Below are 16,767 nucleotides of genomic sequence, written 5' to 3'. Positions count from 1 at the left end.
TGGACACGGAGAAGTCCGGTTAAGCACATAGTTAGCTGATTATGGGAAATATTCCAGAAGTTACATCTAAAGAAACATCCCAGGACTGGATGATATAGCTGACTGGAGCACCTCTAAGAAAGTACACAAATGAGTAATAATCATCAAATAGATTGGCCAGAGCAAGCCAGTACTTTCAGAGATAAATAACACATGACTAAAAGGCGCATGACAAAAAAACTAATGATTAGACTCCCCACCCCCCCCCCTCTCTCTCTATCTATCTATCTATCTATCTATCTATAACATCTTAAACCCTCTAAGAACATTGCAATGTCACTAGAACCGTTTAATTCGAGCTGTCGACATTACCCTATCAATGAAGATAAATGGGGGCAAATAATTGTTACAAACCCACTATCTGAGATGCCAAACTCAGACCAGGAGGAAACAAAAGAAACAATGGGGATGGTGCTAAGCTGAAGCTTCAGTTGCCAAAATGGAATAACAGATATTGGACTGAAGGTTCACATAAAGGATAAGTTCTGTGATCATTTCTCTCTTGAAGAAGCATTAGTTCGAAGGAGATTCACAAATTTGGGAGATAAGACACAAGCTGGTGTAGGGAAGAGAGTAGGTGGAGGGGAGAGAAAATATTGTTGGTATCTTGGTTACTTAACGTAAAAAGAGTGGTTAAACCAAAATGAGTGTGGAAAAAGCTCCACCTAACTAAATCATTAAAGAGCAACTGGACCATAAACTTACATAGCAAAACGATTAAAAAAAATAAAAGGTGATGGACTGTAAGCTCCATTATATAGCCAATGCACTTGTCTCTCCCACAGAAATTTCACAATGGACCAAAAATTTTTAGCTCTTTTTTGTGGGCTTCCTAGACTCAATTTGCAGACTCAAAGACTGACAATGGGACATCTAACCTCCTTTAGGAGTATATCAATATCTGAGATGTGACACAACGTTCCTAGTATGCAGAATTTAAGGCGAAGATGTTTTTATCATCATGTCGATTTCTCAGTTTGTGTTTTAAACGATGGGACCTTCATCTATTAGAATATAGGAGTCAGCCCAAGCTTTTTAATGAGTACGTGAAGCATTAAGCTACCCTATCCTGAAAAGCAGGATTGCCTTAAGTCTTTGGCATACATCAACATTTCACCTTTCTAACTTGTTTGCCTTCTATTTCATTTCTAAGGTCATTCTTTAAGACTATAAACAATTATTAATTTCTGTGGAAATGGATCAATAGGAATTAAACAAGCAAGCATTTATATAATAGTGGAGTTGACATTTGATTGTAAGAACGACCACCTCCACCACAAAGCCTTTTCCCACTTAGTAGGGAACCCTACATAGATTGTTTACACCATTGAGCATTGTCCTGTGCCATTTACCAAAAAGTTCGACTGTAAGCCAAAAAAAGGGGCTACTCTTAGTCCATTGCAAGGTGATCATCTTCTAAGAGACCATGAGAATCAGTTCAGTGCACAGCCAGCAGTGTAACTGCATGTTGGGTGGCAAGCAAGAATACGTCTAATAATCAAGTTATTCTAACTTCTGTTTCAACTATCCATAACAACCTTAAAAAATGTGAAAAAAAAACCCTCCCAATTAACATCGCTATGTGAATGGCAAATACTATAGATCGTGATCCTTGCAGCACTTAGACCTCGACTTGCCTTGTTTGGCCTAAGCAAACCTTCCTTGCTCTTGCTGGCACACTCACACTCAAGGAATGGAATCCTAGAGAAAGAAGTTCTCAAACATGTTTGTATTGCTCAAATACTTACGTGATTACAGATGAAGGAGAGGGCACCCCCATATATTCATGAGCCTCTCTTTACAATCGAAATTTTCAATCCGATCTAATTGGGAAGATCAATGGGAAGCCATAGATTGTAAGTGTATAAATACTCTTATTACCCACATGAATGTTCTATAGTCCCCATAGAAAACCCTAGATACAATAAGGTGCATGATTACATGGTTCACTTGGCCAACTCATGGCCATCTTAGCCCATTTCCTTAGTTGGAGCAGCACGGTCACCTTCGTCAGTGACATCTTTGGCCAGTAAACGATCACAATAAAAATTAGAGCAAGACAGGAACGACAATAACTCGACCTAGTGGTGATCCAATATATCCAACACTTGAGTTGACTTTCTACCTTCCCATCCCGTACTCACTTGACAACTGATTGAACGGCACATCCAAAATATACAAACACAAATATATAAAAAATGGGTCGGAATCGATTATGTCACTGATTAGCCAGCTAGTTCGGAATGATGATAAAGACAGAGGATTTAGGAATCAAACATGTGAAGAAAATATTACCACCACACTAACCTTTACATCTGAGGACTCGGACCGTCGCCAAGAAGCATCACCGTTCGAAACCAATATAGTGGACAACTGCTTGGGAGTATATCCTTCATCCATAACATTTCCCGGCAAATTAAGTTGAGATAATAAGCAAACACGAAGGAACCTCAATGCCTGTTTCCGGTAGAAAGCATCAATGCCACCATTTTTGTGCATTACAGCTGCTATAGCAAGATTTATGAATCGATCCAAAGGCACCAGAAATGGGGTTGAGGGCTCAAATGTAAGTATCAAGCGAAGTCCATGTTCAGGATTCTCCTTGCAGTCAAGTGCAAGGGGCTCTTTGAGAAAGCGTCTGTTGCGACCACCTAACTTGCCAAGAAGTTGCAAAGATTTTCCACCCCACGGATATGGCGCAGGTCTCAAGTGGCCCCATAGGGCTAAAATCACTTCCGACATGACATTAGCCATACTTGGTTCCAGGAAATCGGGATTTAAGCTATCAACCCAGAACTCAAGTGTTCTCAGACCTAAACTCACCAGTTCATCACTTCCCCTCAGACACAAGACAAGAGGCTTCATGAGACGGGGCAAGTGAGGCAATAATGAGCTTAATCGTGCAGGCAACGATAGGCACAACTCCAGCAATAGCTCCCTCATGTCTTCTCCAGTCGGACCCTCAAGCATGGTTAAAAGCATGTTTAGGCAGGGGAGCAACATGGGAATCAACTCCCGAAGTAGGAGCTCAAATTTGCAGACAGAAAGTGCTCGAAACATCATTCGAAGAAGTTGCATGTAACCAAGAGGCTTTTCAACTTCAGTAGCATTTTTCATGCAAATTTCCATAATAACAGGGACGTGAGGCTGCAAAATTCTTTCAAAATCTGAAGGAGATTTGGTAATAGCCCTAAATATAAACCCAAAGAGCTGCAACACCAGCTTTGCTGCCGGAGATTCTGGATGCTTCAAGACGTCAAGTTTGCTGCTCACAAGAAAATTAATGAGCACGTCCGCAAATGGTTTATATACTTTACTGGCTTGCAGGAGGGTGGAGAAAATAAGAACCAATTGAGTGTTTGAAATCATGCAGTCAAAAAGCTCTGGCATGCATAAAGAGAACATGTCCATAAGATCCCGTGGTTCCATGATTGACAAAATCTGAGAAAATAGATGCATCATCTCTCTTTCCTCCTCCTTCTCTTTGAAGAGGGCTAAGCAATGAACACCACTCTTCAGAACACCCGCAGCTTTGCAAACCTATCAAAAAGTGTAGTTAAACCAAATGACCAAACCCTTCGTACCTAAAAGACAGAGCCTTTACAATCATCTTTTCCGTACCTCATCCTCACGCATCCCTTTAAATACTTGAGGTGCTGGTAAACTAGACGAAGCTGATCCAACAGTCTGTTCATGTGTTCCATGTACACAAGAAAAAACCTTATTATTATTGTTAAAAAAGACCTAAATTGCATGACAGAAAAAGCGACAACTATGAATCTGATGGTCAAATCAGACAATGAAAAACCTGCGGACGGGGGATGTGTGCATGCGTGATGCTCCAAATGATTGTCTTCATTCCTGTCAGCAGCACAAATAGCACAAAAATTAGATCAAGCCATTAGGGGGAAAAAAGAACACTGGGGGCTCACAACAAGCTAAGACAATATAACTGCTAAGAGAATGCAAGCCGTCAACATGAAAGTTTTATTACCCATAACCAATGTCTTGATCAGATGCTTACAATCATTGACTTCTTTAGCATGTTCCAGAGGGACCTGCATGTTCAAAACTGCCTGCAAATGCGTAATAGGTCATTTAACAAGAAGAGACAAATAGAACCAATATGTCAATTTTGAGAATATATGTCCTATTAACTTGCTTATATCAAATGCAAAGTATAACAATTTGGAGAGGATGCCTTTGCAATCATCAAGAGACATCTGTGCACATTTCAGAAGTAGTGAAATTCCAATTGTAGGTGTCTAATACCTGGTCCCAGGATTCTCAAGTAAATGTGTTTCCATTTTGGTCATACTTATTCTCTATGTGAAGTGCCTACGGCCAAAACATCAGAACTTGAAGACAGTCAAAACAGCCTCGCACCCCACCCAAAACAAAACAAAAACAGCAGAAGAAAAAGAAAAAAATAGAAAGAAAGAAACAGTTACACCACAAAAGACGAAATATCTAAAGGGAAATGACCAAAGCCCTGCAATCTCGCATAAGCATCTATTATAAGCTGATCCAGTAAGTTAAGTAGTCTATTCAAGAAAATGAACAGTCGCCTAGGATCAACAAAATCTAGAAGAATATTTATGATCATGGTCACACTACCTGACCAGGATCCCTGACTTTAGAAGCAATTTAACAAACACAAATCCCCCCCCTTTTCTCTCTCTTCCTTTAGAAGCAATTTACTCTCAAACAACAAGTTATCATAAGAACCAACCACAACGAGGTTTGAGAGAGGGTATTTGATAAGCATTGCCCTGAGATTGTCAGCCCATGCACTCAGCTTATCACTAATCCAGATTGTCACCCTGATTAAAGAAGCTACTTTAATGTATCAACGGATAGCAAACCCAGGGGACAAAAGAAAATGTACAGCTGTGAAACAACCTGCACTGGAAGTTCAAGTTTTGCCCTCAAAGTAGCTCGCTCCTTTCCATCTTCTCCTTCTTCCAACAGCTATATAACACAAAGAAAGAAGAATCTAAAAAACTAAGAAAATTAGGCAACGAAACAGAAACTAACAATTAACAAAGATTGCTTTTCCATATGTAATTATTTACATATTCTATGGACAGGTGGAAAGTGCAAATAAATTGTTTGCACGTGATTGAGAGCTATTTTCTAAAGCAAGTGTAATGGTAATTTATCAAAGCAAAAGATGATTAAGTCAAAAATACGGGGTTCAGCAGAGTGAAAAGGCCAATCCTGGGAAAAGGCAATTGACAGGAGACTGCTGTAAATTCTCAATCAAGCATGCTATAAATCGGTCAAAGAAACTGACATTTCAAGATTTACAAAGATTTATACCCCCACCACCCACCCAAAGAAAAAGTTGACCATCCGCCCCTCCACAAAATTTTGATTCTGCTTCAACACCGGAGGGAGAAAGACAGTCTGCTGCAATACTACCATGACCCACGAGTCACAATCCTTGCAACCAATCCTCCCCCTCAGTACAAGCTCAACCAATAAAAAATGACACTAAAAGTGCAACCATGATTTAAAAAAAAACAATTACCTGTGGAATGGTACGCTTGAAAGTGCTAAACTTCCCAACAAAAGCATCCAAAATTCGACCCTGTAAAAAGTAGTTAATAAAACCATTTCCCCACACAAAACAGATAATTAAAGCAAATGAAGACGAAGTAAAGAAGCTCAGACCAGTAGATTCCGGGCTTCATCCATAGATGGCTGATCAACACCTTTCTCAAAGATGGGCTCCACCTTGTTCCCACAAAACCAATTACGTAAAAAAGTCAACAAAGGATACATAATTTATCAAACCTGTGAAATATAGAGAAATATATGCCACAAGAGGACTGAGGACGTTAAAAATGCTAGAATTGGCAAGGAATAGCATAGGCACCAGATTCAACATCAAGCGAGCACAAGTCGTGTGAATGTTAAGCGACAGCGAAGCATCATGCATGTTGCTTGAAAATAAGTATATGATCCTTGATAACTGCATTGCAAAAGAAAAAACAATCATTGGTGAATATAGGTTAAAACATGAAATATAAAAAGAGCTATTAGGGAAATAAAACAGAATAGTAGCCTGAAATCCTGGAGAAAATAGTAGTCCCTATCACAAGGTGCTCAAATAGTAAAAAGAAATTACAACGAAACAAACTGACTGAGTGCAGTATCGGACTTCGTAGAAGAAGCCTCAAAAGCATCTTCTAGAAATCGAGCAAAATGATTGTTGCAAATCCAAGGAACATACTCCAGATGTTATAGTGGCATGCTTCAGTAAAGTGTCACTGAATAGATCCTTGTCAAAAGAATCGGGATTTTTTTGCAATAAGCAGGAACACCAAGAGAGAAAATCAAGAACACAAAGATGCACAAGCGCAGGTCATAGTAACAGCATGCACCTAATTATTAAACAACTCAAGAATACAATATATTCGTATAACACTAAAAGCTCACCTGTGTCAAAGTAAGATCCGACCGAACATGATGTACTATCTCCGCTAACAGACTGTAAGCCAATGGCCTCAAGGTCTCAAAGCATGCCCGACCAGGTCCTACTAGCACACTGACCATTTAGGAGAGAAAAAGGGTCAACCGAGCATTCAGCAAGAGGACAGGTAAGATTGTTCTTTTAGTTTGCCAACGGAAAATATAGCTGAAAAACAACAAAGGTCCTTCCATATTCTTCATAAGGAATGCGGGGGAAAAAACTCGTTTCAAGTCATGCATAATATCATATAAGTTGAGACAACATTAAAACAACAAACAGTTGCACTAGTTCAGACACAAGGAGCTCCAGAAATGTACTGGTGGGAACTAAAGCAACCACTGGCATCTCTTTTCTTATTTCCAGAGTAAGTTACTTCAGAAAACTGAAAATAGTAAAGCCAATTCACATACGCGAATCACTGAACTACAACAATTAAGAGCTAAATCTTAAAATAAACAGGCAGCAGTAAAATGAAATTTTGCATGTAAAAGAAACTATATAGAGCTGACAATGAAATTCCTTGATGTGTAAACACTTAATGATAAGTTAGGATTATACCAACAAGTTACGGCAATATGATCACCAACTTAGAACATCACAAAGAATGAGGAGAAGCCGCCAATCTTTAAAATCATTGATGCACCATTACTCTTCCTCACCAAATAAAACTATTTGGCTTAATTAACTAAAGATTCATATGTTTTTTTCCAATTCTAGCCCAAACTTAAAGAACTTCCAATTCTAGCCCAAATGCTAACAGTTGTTTTCAAATTGACCCTGCCGTGAGTACGCATACAAGCACATGTTATTATATGCCACAAATTTGAACAGGTTCACTAGGATTTAGTACCCACAAACAAATAGGATAGATTTTCATAGTTAGAGACCATACTATTAGCCAAATGGCATACATTATGTAGTTCTCCACTTCAAGACATCTGACCACATTAGTGTCACGATAAAATTAACAGCTACTCTAGGAGGAATGTTTTTATGCAGTGTATCACAATTGTTCCTTGTTATCAATCAAATCATGCACCTAAGATAGAAGAGAAACTGACATTGTAAATCATGGTAGAATTGAAAGTTCTCCAAGGACAGGGTAGCATTGATAAGGCTCATAAAGTACATGGGTAATTTAGGTACTTACACCAAGTAGTATTACTCTTGAATTTAGAGATTGACCAGTCTATTATTTTTTTTTATTTGCAGCATCTCATTTTTAATTCAAATCGGAAGAGAAAAACAAAGTCTTATCTTTTTGCACATCATGTTAGGTCTTTCCCCTACCCCTTTAACCTGAGTTACCATCACAAAATAAACCACCTCAGTTGAGCAACTAGTGAGAATTACCCTACCTACTCCTTGAAGGCCGTACATGGTAAGGTTTTGTCCAAGGGATGCACTAAATCCAAGAGGTGCATCTATGTCAGAAATAACTTTAATGAAATTTTGCATCTCATATGATGACTGACATTTTTTGTTTTCTACAACCAAATATGGCAGTAATTCAGTGAGAGAGCCCACTCCAAGTGACCATTTTTGGACTATCATCATTGGTCCTGTAAAGACATTTGAACAGAACATAAAGGTCTTCAAGCACCCCCTCATTTGCTTTTCAGTGGAACTGCACTTTGGAATTATACTCCCACAACATATTGAAGAAGGAACTCCCTGATACACTCCGAAATCTAGAAACTAAATTTGGAAACTATCCATTGGCAGACTACATAATAAAAGTATCAGACAACTAAACGCCCTCATTGCCATCTGCAAAGGGAATAGGCTTGACTGCAATTTTCTCGACCTATCATACCTATATTTAGCAGTAGCTAACAGATCCTTTTCCTGAATGATCATTCAAAAAATCTTTTTCCTACATGAATCTCTAAGAATCCAGTTGACATATGGAAGCTCTACTATACACCCCATCAACAAATGACACTTAAATTATTCTTCCACATTCTCCATTAGAATCTTTTTCCTATATCCTCTTGTTTGTCCACAATAGCAAAGCAATGGGAAGATAGACATAGAACAATCAGACTAGACAAAGTGCTCCTGACAAAGGTGAGCCTCACGCCTTGAAGCTGTTGATTCGTCCACCTTAATAGTTTTCTTTGAAATTTCTCCATTGGTGTCAAGCACATTCCTGCTTTGGCAACCTCTTGAGCTGAGAAGTTTCAAAGGGGCTTTTTATGGGTTGGTTTATGCAAAGAGAATAAGATTCATTGAGTTGATTGGAACATTGTCTCCTCTCCTCATTCTTCAAGAGGTCTTGGCTTTGGAGAGGAGACTCTTTTCGGTGAAGCTACTCTTAGTAAATGGTTTTAGAAATTCTTGTTTGATCAAGTGTGATTAGTGCCAAATATGGCTTGCTTTCTGGCGGTTGGTGCTCCAAAAACATTGATTGTACACAGGTTGAACTTTGGAAACATCCGAATGAGATATTTTTAATCATTGGACTAGATTGGAGATTGGTGACAGATAAAGTGTTCTTCTCTGACACGATTTTTGGTGCAGCGCTCTATCTTAGATCCAGACTCTTCCCACTTCTAATGATCAAAACAATATAATTTCTGACTTTTGGTAGGTCAATTCTATATCGAGATTCCTATTTTTAATTGACACTTTAATGGTTGGGAGCTTAAAGTGTCCAGTCCTCCCATCATTATTGCCTTCTATTGTTGGGCAGCTTCTTAAAATCCTCACTTCTAAGACTCTTAGGATTTGGAATTCTATTTTGGTTTATTGGTGTTACAGGTGTGAAGTGTTTGGACAATCCAGAGATCATTTGCTCCTTCACAGTTATTTATTCAGCAATTCGGACATTGCATTTTCAATTCTCCTGGTATATGTAGGATAGGAAGTTAGTCAATGCTAGAGCTTTTCTTCCTGCTCTCACCTGTCCAAAAGGCGTCAAGCATAGCTCCACTTTGTCTCATGCATTGTATTCCAAAGGAACTAAATAAGAGATTGTTAGAAGGAACTCAATCTTCAACTTATTCTGTTTTTGTAGATTTTAGGCGCTTATCAGCTGTTTTGTTGTTTTCCGATCTGTTCTTGTATATTCAAACACAATGGACAGCTTCTTTATCAATGAAATCTTATCTTTGCCAAAAAGAAAATTTTGTATCCATCCATGCACTTCTGTCCATAAACATTGCTCATAAACATTGACATTTCCTTATTACCTAAACTGCAAATTACATAGTATTCCTTAATAATCAAATTATGACCCTACCAATTCAATGGTTATTAAAAGGACATCCTCTACCTTTCATCCAGTAATTTGTCAATCAAAGGAAATAATCCCCGCTTGAAATCTGTTCCCAGTACATGCTTCAGCGCCACCAACAATTCCTGTATCCCAAAATTTAGATCAACTCTTTATTTGGAGAGAAAATAAAGAAATGCAAAGAAACGGAAGAGGGACAAACATGGAGTTCCCACCCTTCTTATCGTTACAGAATCAGAGCAGGTAACCAGCAGATTGACTATACTTCTACAAATGCTTTCTTCGTGGGGCCTGATGTAATCAGTGCAGCTCTTTAACAAATAAGTCAAGAAAGAGACCGTCTGCAATAATTTAAGGAAAGAAAGGGATTAGAATCCAAACATAAATCCAAAAAGAACAACATAAAAGGTACCAACAAGTTTTGTTACTGAAGTTCATTTCATTTTATAAGCCTGTGAGTCTGTGACATTATAATTTTTCTAGAATCAGAATGACATGTCTCGTTTCCAAGATTTGGCAAAGAAGTGGCTTCAACAGTGGCACGAAGTCCAGCCTGATAGGTGTAGGGAGACTACATACATGAGTATAAAGCCCTTAGAAACCCCACAGACAAGAATGTGAAATACTTTTAATACCTCCCCTATTGTGCAAGCCAGATTAGGAATAACACATAAAATTTATGAATGGAGGAGAGCACACATGAAATAAACTAGAGCAGAATCTAGCCCTGATACAGTGTCAAAAAATCCAACCCAAAAGCTTAAATTGATAGCTTGAGAGAGACTATATACATGAATATAAGGCCCATTGAAACCCCATAAACAAGCAATGTTAAAAACTTTACAAAAACAGAATCTGAGTCAAAGGTAAGCCGATAGCTCTACCTACAAAGTCGAAAAGGTGCTATGTACGATTTAGAAATTCTGAGTTGGCTTATTAAGTTCCACCAGGAATATAGCTTACGACTGTTTAATAGAGACCAATGTGTATTTGCATATAATGATCCCATCATTATCGCTAATTATAGAAACTTTTTATCATGTGATAGCAAATTCACACCAACAGCACAGTTAGTGACCTCAATAGAAGACAGCTTTCATTGTCAGGAACTTATCCTAACATTAAGACTAGAGCATGATATAAAATCTTAATGCAATCAATTAGAGCTCTCAATATTTAACTTTCCACCATAAGCAAACAGCAAAGTTCCAAATATCCACGATGAGACAAGCATTTCCATGCATACCACAAAAGCCAAACGGAATGTATGAGTGTATCAGCTAAATTTCACGTGAACGAGGAAACTTAATATATTGAATCGATCTTAAAACTATACTCAGATCAGCTGAGTATGAATCCTCCCAAGCCTCCTCAAAATCCACAAGATATCAGATGCATCACACAATTTGTAAAATTTAAGATATAATACGAGAGGGAGGAAACACAATTGTATGACTCCTTTTCGTTTTTGTTTGTCTCCGACTGTTGTTCACTATTAAGTAAACCATAATACATGGAAGAAACTCAAATGAGAATAGTGGCCCAGCTAAGCAAGTATGAAGCCAGAGAATTTAGTAAAGCTGTTTGAAGCATTAACCACATTCTTGAGAGAGAAAGAAAGCAGGTAGATTGATCCTTATTTTTCCCCATACTAATTGCAATTGCATAAGCTGTCAAATAGTTACTCTTTCCAACTCAAAACAAAACTCAAGAAAGAGGCAGTGAGGGAGGACAACACCACTTTAAATGATCTACAAAATTAATTATCGGAACATCTATATTTCAGCTAATCCTCATGCCATAAATCAAAGTTAGCGCACGAAATTTAAATAAAATAAGAGGTGATTCCAAGTTCTAAAATATGTTTCTCTTCCTCTCAGTTCAGAAAATAATATTGCTCTAGCTGTCTGTTTAAAGGGTTCACTGATCTTGTAAGAGATGCAACTATGAAAGATCAAGTATGTGATAGCAACCTCAGAAACTTACACGTCTTATTATTCCCTCCATCCCCATAACTGTTATGTGAATTATGAATGTTTCTTCCGTGATAAAAACAGGAAAGAGACAGTACAGTATTATATTATAACTAACATCATTCACTTAAACTTACGACAAATCTTCATGGAGCATCGATTTGATTCTAGGCCTACATTGCTAATGTCTCTTTGGTATAGCTGTGACTACATCTCATAGCTAGATAAGAAGACGGCTTCCAAAAAGCTGTAGCAATTCTGATGAGTTAGCCAAACCTCTCATAAAACCAAAGCAACCATTCATGGAACTCACTATTGAAAGAAGAAAAAGTTCAGAAAAAGAATAAATGCCGCACAATGAAGATATAACCAACCTTAACCTGAGCACCCTTCAGCTCAATGAACTGAGTTTTCAAATGGGGGAGAACCTTTTCCGGTCCAGGAACAGATATGGCAGCTACCATCAGAGGCAACAAATGAGGAATGTTCGTTTGAACAAGCCGACTGTACAGCTGGAATAGAAACATGACCACAAGTGGACTTTCTGTGACTATCTTGAATGACCTAGTACTTGGATTCAGCTGCCCAGTCCCCCCATATGCACCTGTAGAAATGCCATGATCTGAAGAGCCAGTCTCCATTGGCTTGACATCTTCACCACCTAATGCTCCACTTTCAAAAAAGTGGCTGACAGTTGATCTGAAGTTCTGGTAAATCTTGCATACGAAGTCGAGAAATGGTTGCACCTCGTTCTCCAATGTTGGTCTGAAGTTTCTTAACAAGTCAAATATAATGCGTATACAAATTAGGCCATTCTCTTCATTATCGGTCGTGAGAACTTGCATGGCGACCTTTAGAAGGTCCTGAACAAATGGGCGTAGGACTTCACTATGAGGTAGGCGGTTCAGGATTTCCACGATGATATTTCGAAGCTTGTGCTCCGGGTTATCAGTAAACTGAGGCTTTGTGATTTGCAGTAAAATTAAAGAGAATGCCCTGAAGTAGCATTTTAGGAAATTTAAATATTCTGCAGTATGGGCTATCTCCAGACTGTCGCGTACCTCCACAGCCATCACTAGCCTCGTCTGAATGGCTGTTTTCAAAGCAACGAAAACCCCATGTTCAGAGCGGCAGATACTTATTCCAAAACGCGGCATGTGAAATGCAATTTATAAAGCCACTTTTTGAAAATAAAGAGCAGAAACCCTCTAATGAACAGATAACCCAGCAAACAATTAGATGTCTAAACCTAAACCCTAACAGAAGTATCACACATACATAATCCTCTGACCATATTATTACGACTGTAATTTATCAATTTTTCCTTTCCGACATAGAAAAAGTTCTCGCACCTAAGCTCAAACCCCAACATTCTTCCTTAGCAAAGAACAGCCTTCCACGCTTACAACACACTCTATGATCCTTCCCACATAATATATGTGTGTGTGTGTGTGTGTGAATACCTGTGTTTATGTAATCATGCTCATGAGTGAGTGAGTGAGTTTATAGAGAGAGAGAGAGAGAGAGAGAGAGAGAGGGAGGGAGGGAGGAGTACGTAGATCAGGGTCCACCAAATGGCGAGAATGCTGCTCGAAATTCTGAACTGGACTCATTTTCTACGCGAATTCGCCTGACAGCGTCGCTTCACGCAGCTCTTCCAAAGCGAAGCAGCACCAGACAGCGACAACGGGTTACGCTTCCTTGCGCGACAACCCAAAGCGCCGCTCCTGATGATGGATCATCCGCCTGAAGCAGCGAGCTTCCCCCGAGCGGGGAGCGTACAAGTTAGCCTATATACAAGAGTAGTGGGTGCACCTCGTGCTTGGGAACGAGCTCGAATTCTTCAGTGAGGAAGGAGCTAGGGTTTATGAGAATCTCTCTGAAGGTTTTGAGCGTGTGCTCGGAAGCAGAGAAGATCTCAGCGATCTCCCTTTCTCGGGTCTGAAATCCTCGCTTCCAGTCTCTACCTCTCGGTGAATTCGATTCTCAGGTCCCTGAAGGACTTCGAGGATTCTTGGGTGGGTTTCATCGTGTCCGGGAATTCGTGGGGAAAATGTCAAGTTTTATAGACTCGGCAATCGGGGGACTGCCAGGGGCCATGGATTCCGGTTCGGTTGGACCGGAGTCGAAATGCGAACGACCGGGTTTGACCGGCCAAGGCATCGTCGTCGGCCCAACCGGCCCGAACAATCAACGTCCGAATACGACCAAAATCTCTTTCTCTTTTGTTTCGTAGGAATCAAAACCATGTTATTAGCTTTGGAAGGTTAGTTATTGCAGCTAATGGTGATCGATTTCAAAGTTAATAAAATCTGGACTGAAAATCTAGAAGTTACCTTATCAGAGTTGGTTCCCAATTCTTTGAAATGGGAACCAAACTAGTCGACCTTAAAATTGGCCTAGAATCAAACTCGTCGATTTCAGAATTAACTTAAGTAGGATAGTCGGTTCTCGATAAAGAGAGAATCAAAATGGTCAAGTCCGCTTCCCGAATTTTTCACTTAACAACCAAATCGGTTCTAATGTGAATCGGCCCGGAACAAGTCATATGTGGCTGGTTTAATTGGGTTCCCGAGTTGAACCGATTTAGTTGCTCACCCCTTATTGCGGTTAGGCTCGATCAATATACAAGCCTCACTTGTGCTTATCTAGAAAAAAAATGAAAAAGAAAAAGCCTCCTAAATTGGCTTTCGGGTAAATAGAGCCCAAGTCTATTCATAATTAAGTAAATGTGTCAAAATAGATATAAACTCATTATTTAACTCGTTTTTATGGGCTAGGTTGTAAAATGAGTTTGTTAAAATGTTAAAAACAGCTTAAAATGGGTCCAAGATATAAATGCCTAACTATGCATGGGTCTAAATGGGTTCCATTGTCGTCATTGCATTAAAAAACCCACTGTCGGCACATAAAGGCTATGCTTAGTCATCTAGATTTCTAGTCATGATAGGATATGATAAGACCTAAAATCTAAAGATTTTGCGATATCATATTAATTGTTTGGTGAATCAAGTAATAAAGTTGGGTTTTTCACATCCTATCATGTCCATTAGTTAGTACAAACGACATAGTGTAAATAAACCTAAAAATTGCATAATAGAGATGATAAGATCCCCGAGGACACTCTTACCTACTTCATTTTTATTCGCTTATTTTTTATAATTTTTCCTCTATCTTGTTAATTCTTTTTTTTATTTCTTTTTCTCTTTCTATGATTCTCTAATATTATCCAAATGTACCTAAAATACTAGTATGTAGTAAATATAAATAGTACATATATATGTATTTATATTGAGTTTATATGATAAGATAGAAAGAAATTCAAATGTATATATAAAAACATTAATAAATAAAAATGGAAATTTAGTTATTTTTTATTATTTTGAATTTATTTAAAATATAAATATTATTTACATTTGAATATTGACTTAATTTTACTCATTTTAGAAGTTTGTTACTCGAGATAAATAACATTTATATTATGGATAGTAGAAATCCTTACAACCATTATCTCACCTCTCCATTGGAATGATTTCATCCTTTCTATCCCTCTTATATCCGATTTTATCCTATTCTAGATTTGATCCCGACTACCAAATGCAGCCAAAGCTGCTCTCCTCCTCCCCCATTCCCGCTCAATTCGGCGATTCCGAAGTAGCAAATCCTAGCATTAAGTAACAACTCTGCCACGATGATGCTCAAGCTATTGACGTTGTTGCAAACGAACTCCTAGACCAAGTAGATGAATTTCCTAGAGATTAAGGCACCTAGGAGCTTGGTTATTCTTAAGTGCCGGCTCTTGTTTATGGCAAAGATGTTGCGAAAGAGATGGAGTAGGTCAAGTGGTCACATGAGGCAATGGTAGAAGACAAAATCCTCCCGGCCGAGAACAAGACAGTGCCGGGAGGAGGAGAGGCTGCTCAAGAGGAAGTTGTTGATGGGAAGGCAGAGATCGAAGAGGTTGTATTTGAAGGGGTCTCGGGCATGAATTGCTTGAGCTTGGATAGGGAGTATTGTCAAGGTTGAGAGGAAGGGCACATTAGAGGAAAAATTAAAGCTATTTAAGCAAGATGGGTTGGAGGAAGAGTTGAATGATTTGGAAATCTTTAGGCTATGTTTGGTCATTCGGATAAAACTCATCATATCCCGTGTTTGGTAGTTGTCCATAATAGGATAAAAGTGATATAAAGGGGATATTGGGTGATAAAATAATCCTAGGGGGAGATGGGATAAAGTCGGATGGGATTGCACTTATCCATCACTCAAACCACTCGCTCTCCACCACACCGCATCCGCCTCTCCTACCGAGGGCGGCCTCTCTAGCAAGTAATTTTTCCGATTTTCTTTGGTAGTGTAATAAAGGAGGGACTTCATTACATTAGAATGGTGTTCGGCCTCAAATGAGACCGAACATTTTCTTTGTGTCTACATAGACTTTTACTTGTTCCAGTCACGGATCGGGATTTGTTGGCTTGCAACTACATCAATTTAAGTTATTTCGATAAAAGATTCTGCAAGATGACGCCAAAGAACTATCTCTAACGGTTCTAAAACTTGCTGCATGAAGGTAATGTTTGCACAGATAATTAAATGATCCAAACCTATTCTAGATTTGCACCATTGCTCATATCACTTAACCATTAGTTTCCTTTTTCTGTCTTTTTTTGCGATTCAATTGCCTTTGCTCCATTCCACGGACATGGAATATGATCAAAAGTAAGAAGTTCGAGACCCTTTCCTACCTTTCTCCTCTATCGGACGATTCGGTTGCCAATGAGATCGACTATATGCTTAAGAAAGGATGGATTTCATGCCTCGAATTCGATGAGGTACTTGATGTAACTAAGATTGCAAATCCTATAATCCGTATACTCCTGTAAACAATAACTAGATTCATTAAAGGTTTGAAATGTATGAATGTTTGTACCGTTTGATGTTCCCCTCGAGTTCCAACCCGACGAATGACCACAAATCTACCGCATCGACTCCGGAAAAGGCCATTCGGATGGTACAAGTTAATAATCATTATATTGATAACC

The 16,767-nt window shown here is 38.8% G+C and overlaps 1 protein-coding gene across 1 annotated transcript in view; it reads right to left on the bottom strand.

The window, feature by feature from the left end:
- LOC115736432 (transformation/transcription domain-associated protein-like) overlaps positions 1 to 13,768 on the bottom strand; it is a 28,387-nt gene extending 14,619 nt beyond the window's left edge. Inside the window, exons 1-13 of the mRNA XM_030668149.2 lie at positions 13,284 to 13,768; positions 12,103 to 12,821; positions 9,971 to 10,096; positions 9,795 to 9,880; positions 6,484 to 6,592; positions 5,921 to 6,016; positions 5,716 to 5,778; positions 5,573 to 5,632; positions 4,942 to 5,010; positions 4,034 to 4,115; positions 3,848 to 3,900; positions 3,661 to 3,726; positions 2,347 to 3,579 (exon numbers count right to left, since the gene is read on the bottom strand). Of these exons, the coding sequence (XP_030524009.1) occupies positions 2,347 to 3,579; positions 3,661 to 3,726; positions 3,848 to 3,900; positions 4,034 to 4,115; positions 4,942 to 5,010; positions 5,573 to 5,632; positions 5,716 to 5,778; positions 5,921 to 6,016; positions 6,484 to 6,592; positions 9,795 to 9,880; positions 9,971 to 10,096; positions 12,103 to 12,821; positions 13,284 to 13,341 (2,820 nt within the window). The 5' untranslated portion in view covers positions 13,342 to 13,768. The remainder of the gene's footprint in view (positions 1 to 2,346; positions 3,580 to 3,660; positions 3,727 to 3,847; positions 3,901 to 4,033; positions 4,116 to 4,941; positions 5,011 to 5,572; positions 5,633 to 5,715; positions 5,779 to 5,920; positions 6,017 to 6,483; positions 6,593 to 9,794; positions 9,881 to 9,970; positions 10,097 to 12,102; positions 12,822 to 13,283) is intronic.
- Between the last annotated feature and the right edge of the window lie 2,999 nt (positions 13,769 to 16,767).

The sequence above is a fragment of the Rhodamnia argentea genome, chromosome 11 (assembly GCF_020921035.1).
Source record: "Rhodamnia argentea isolate NSW1041297 chromosome 11, ASM2092103v1, whole genome shotgun sequence".
NCBI classification, from domain to species: Eukaryota; Viridiplantae; Streptophyta; class Magnoliopsida; order Myrtales; family Myrtaceae; genus Rhodamnia; species Rhodamnia argentea.
Note: the sequence above shows the minus strand (reverse complement) of the source record. Positions and strands in the feature narration are given on the sequence as shown.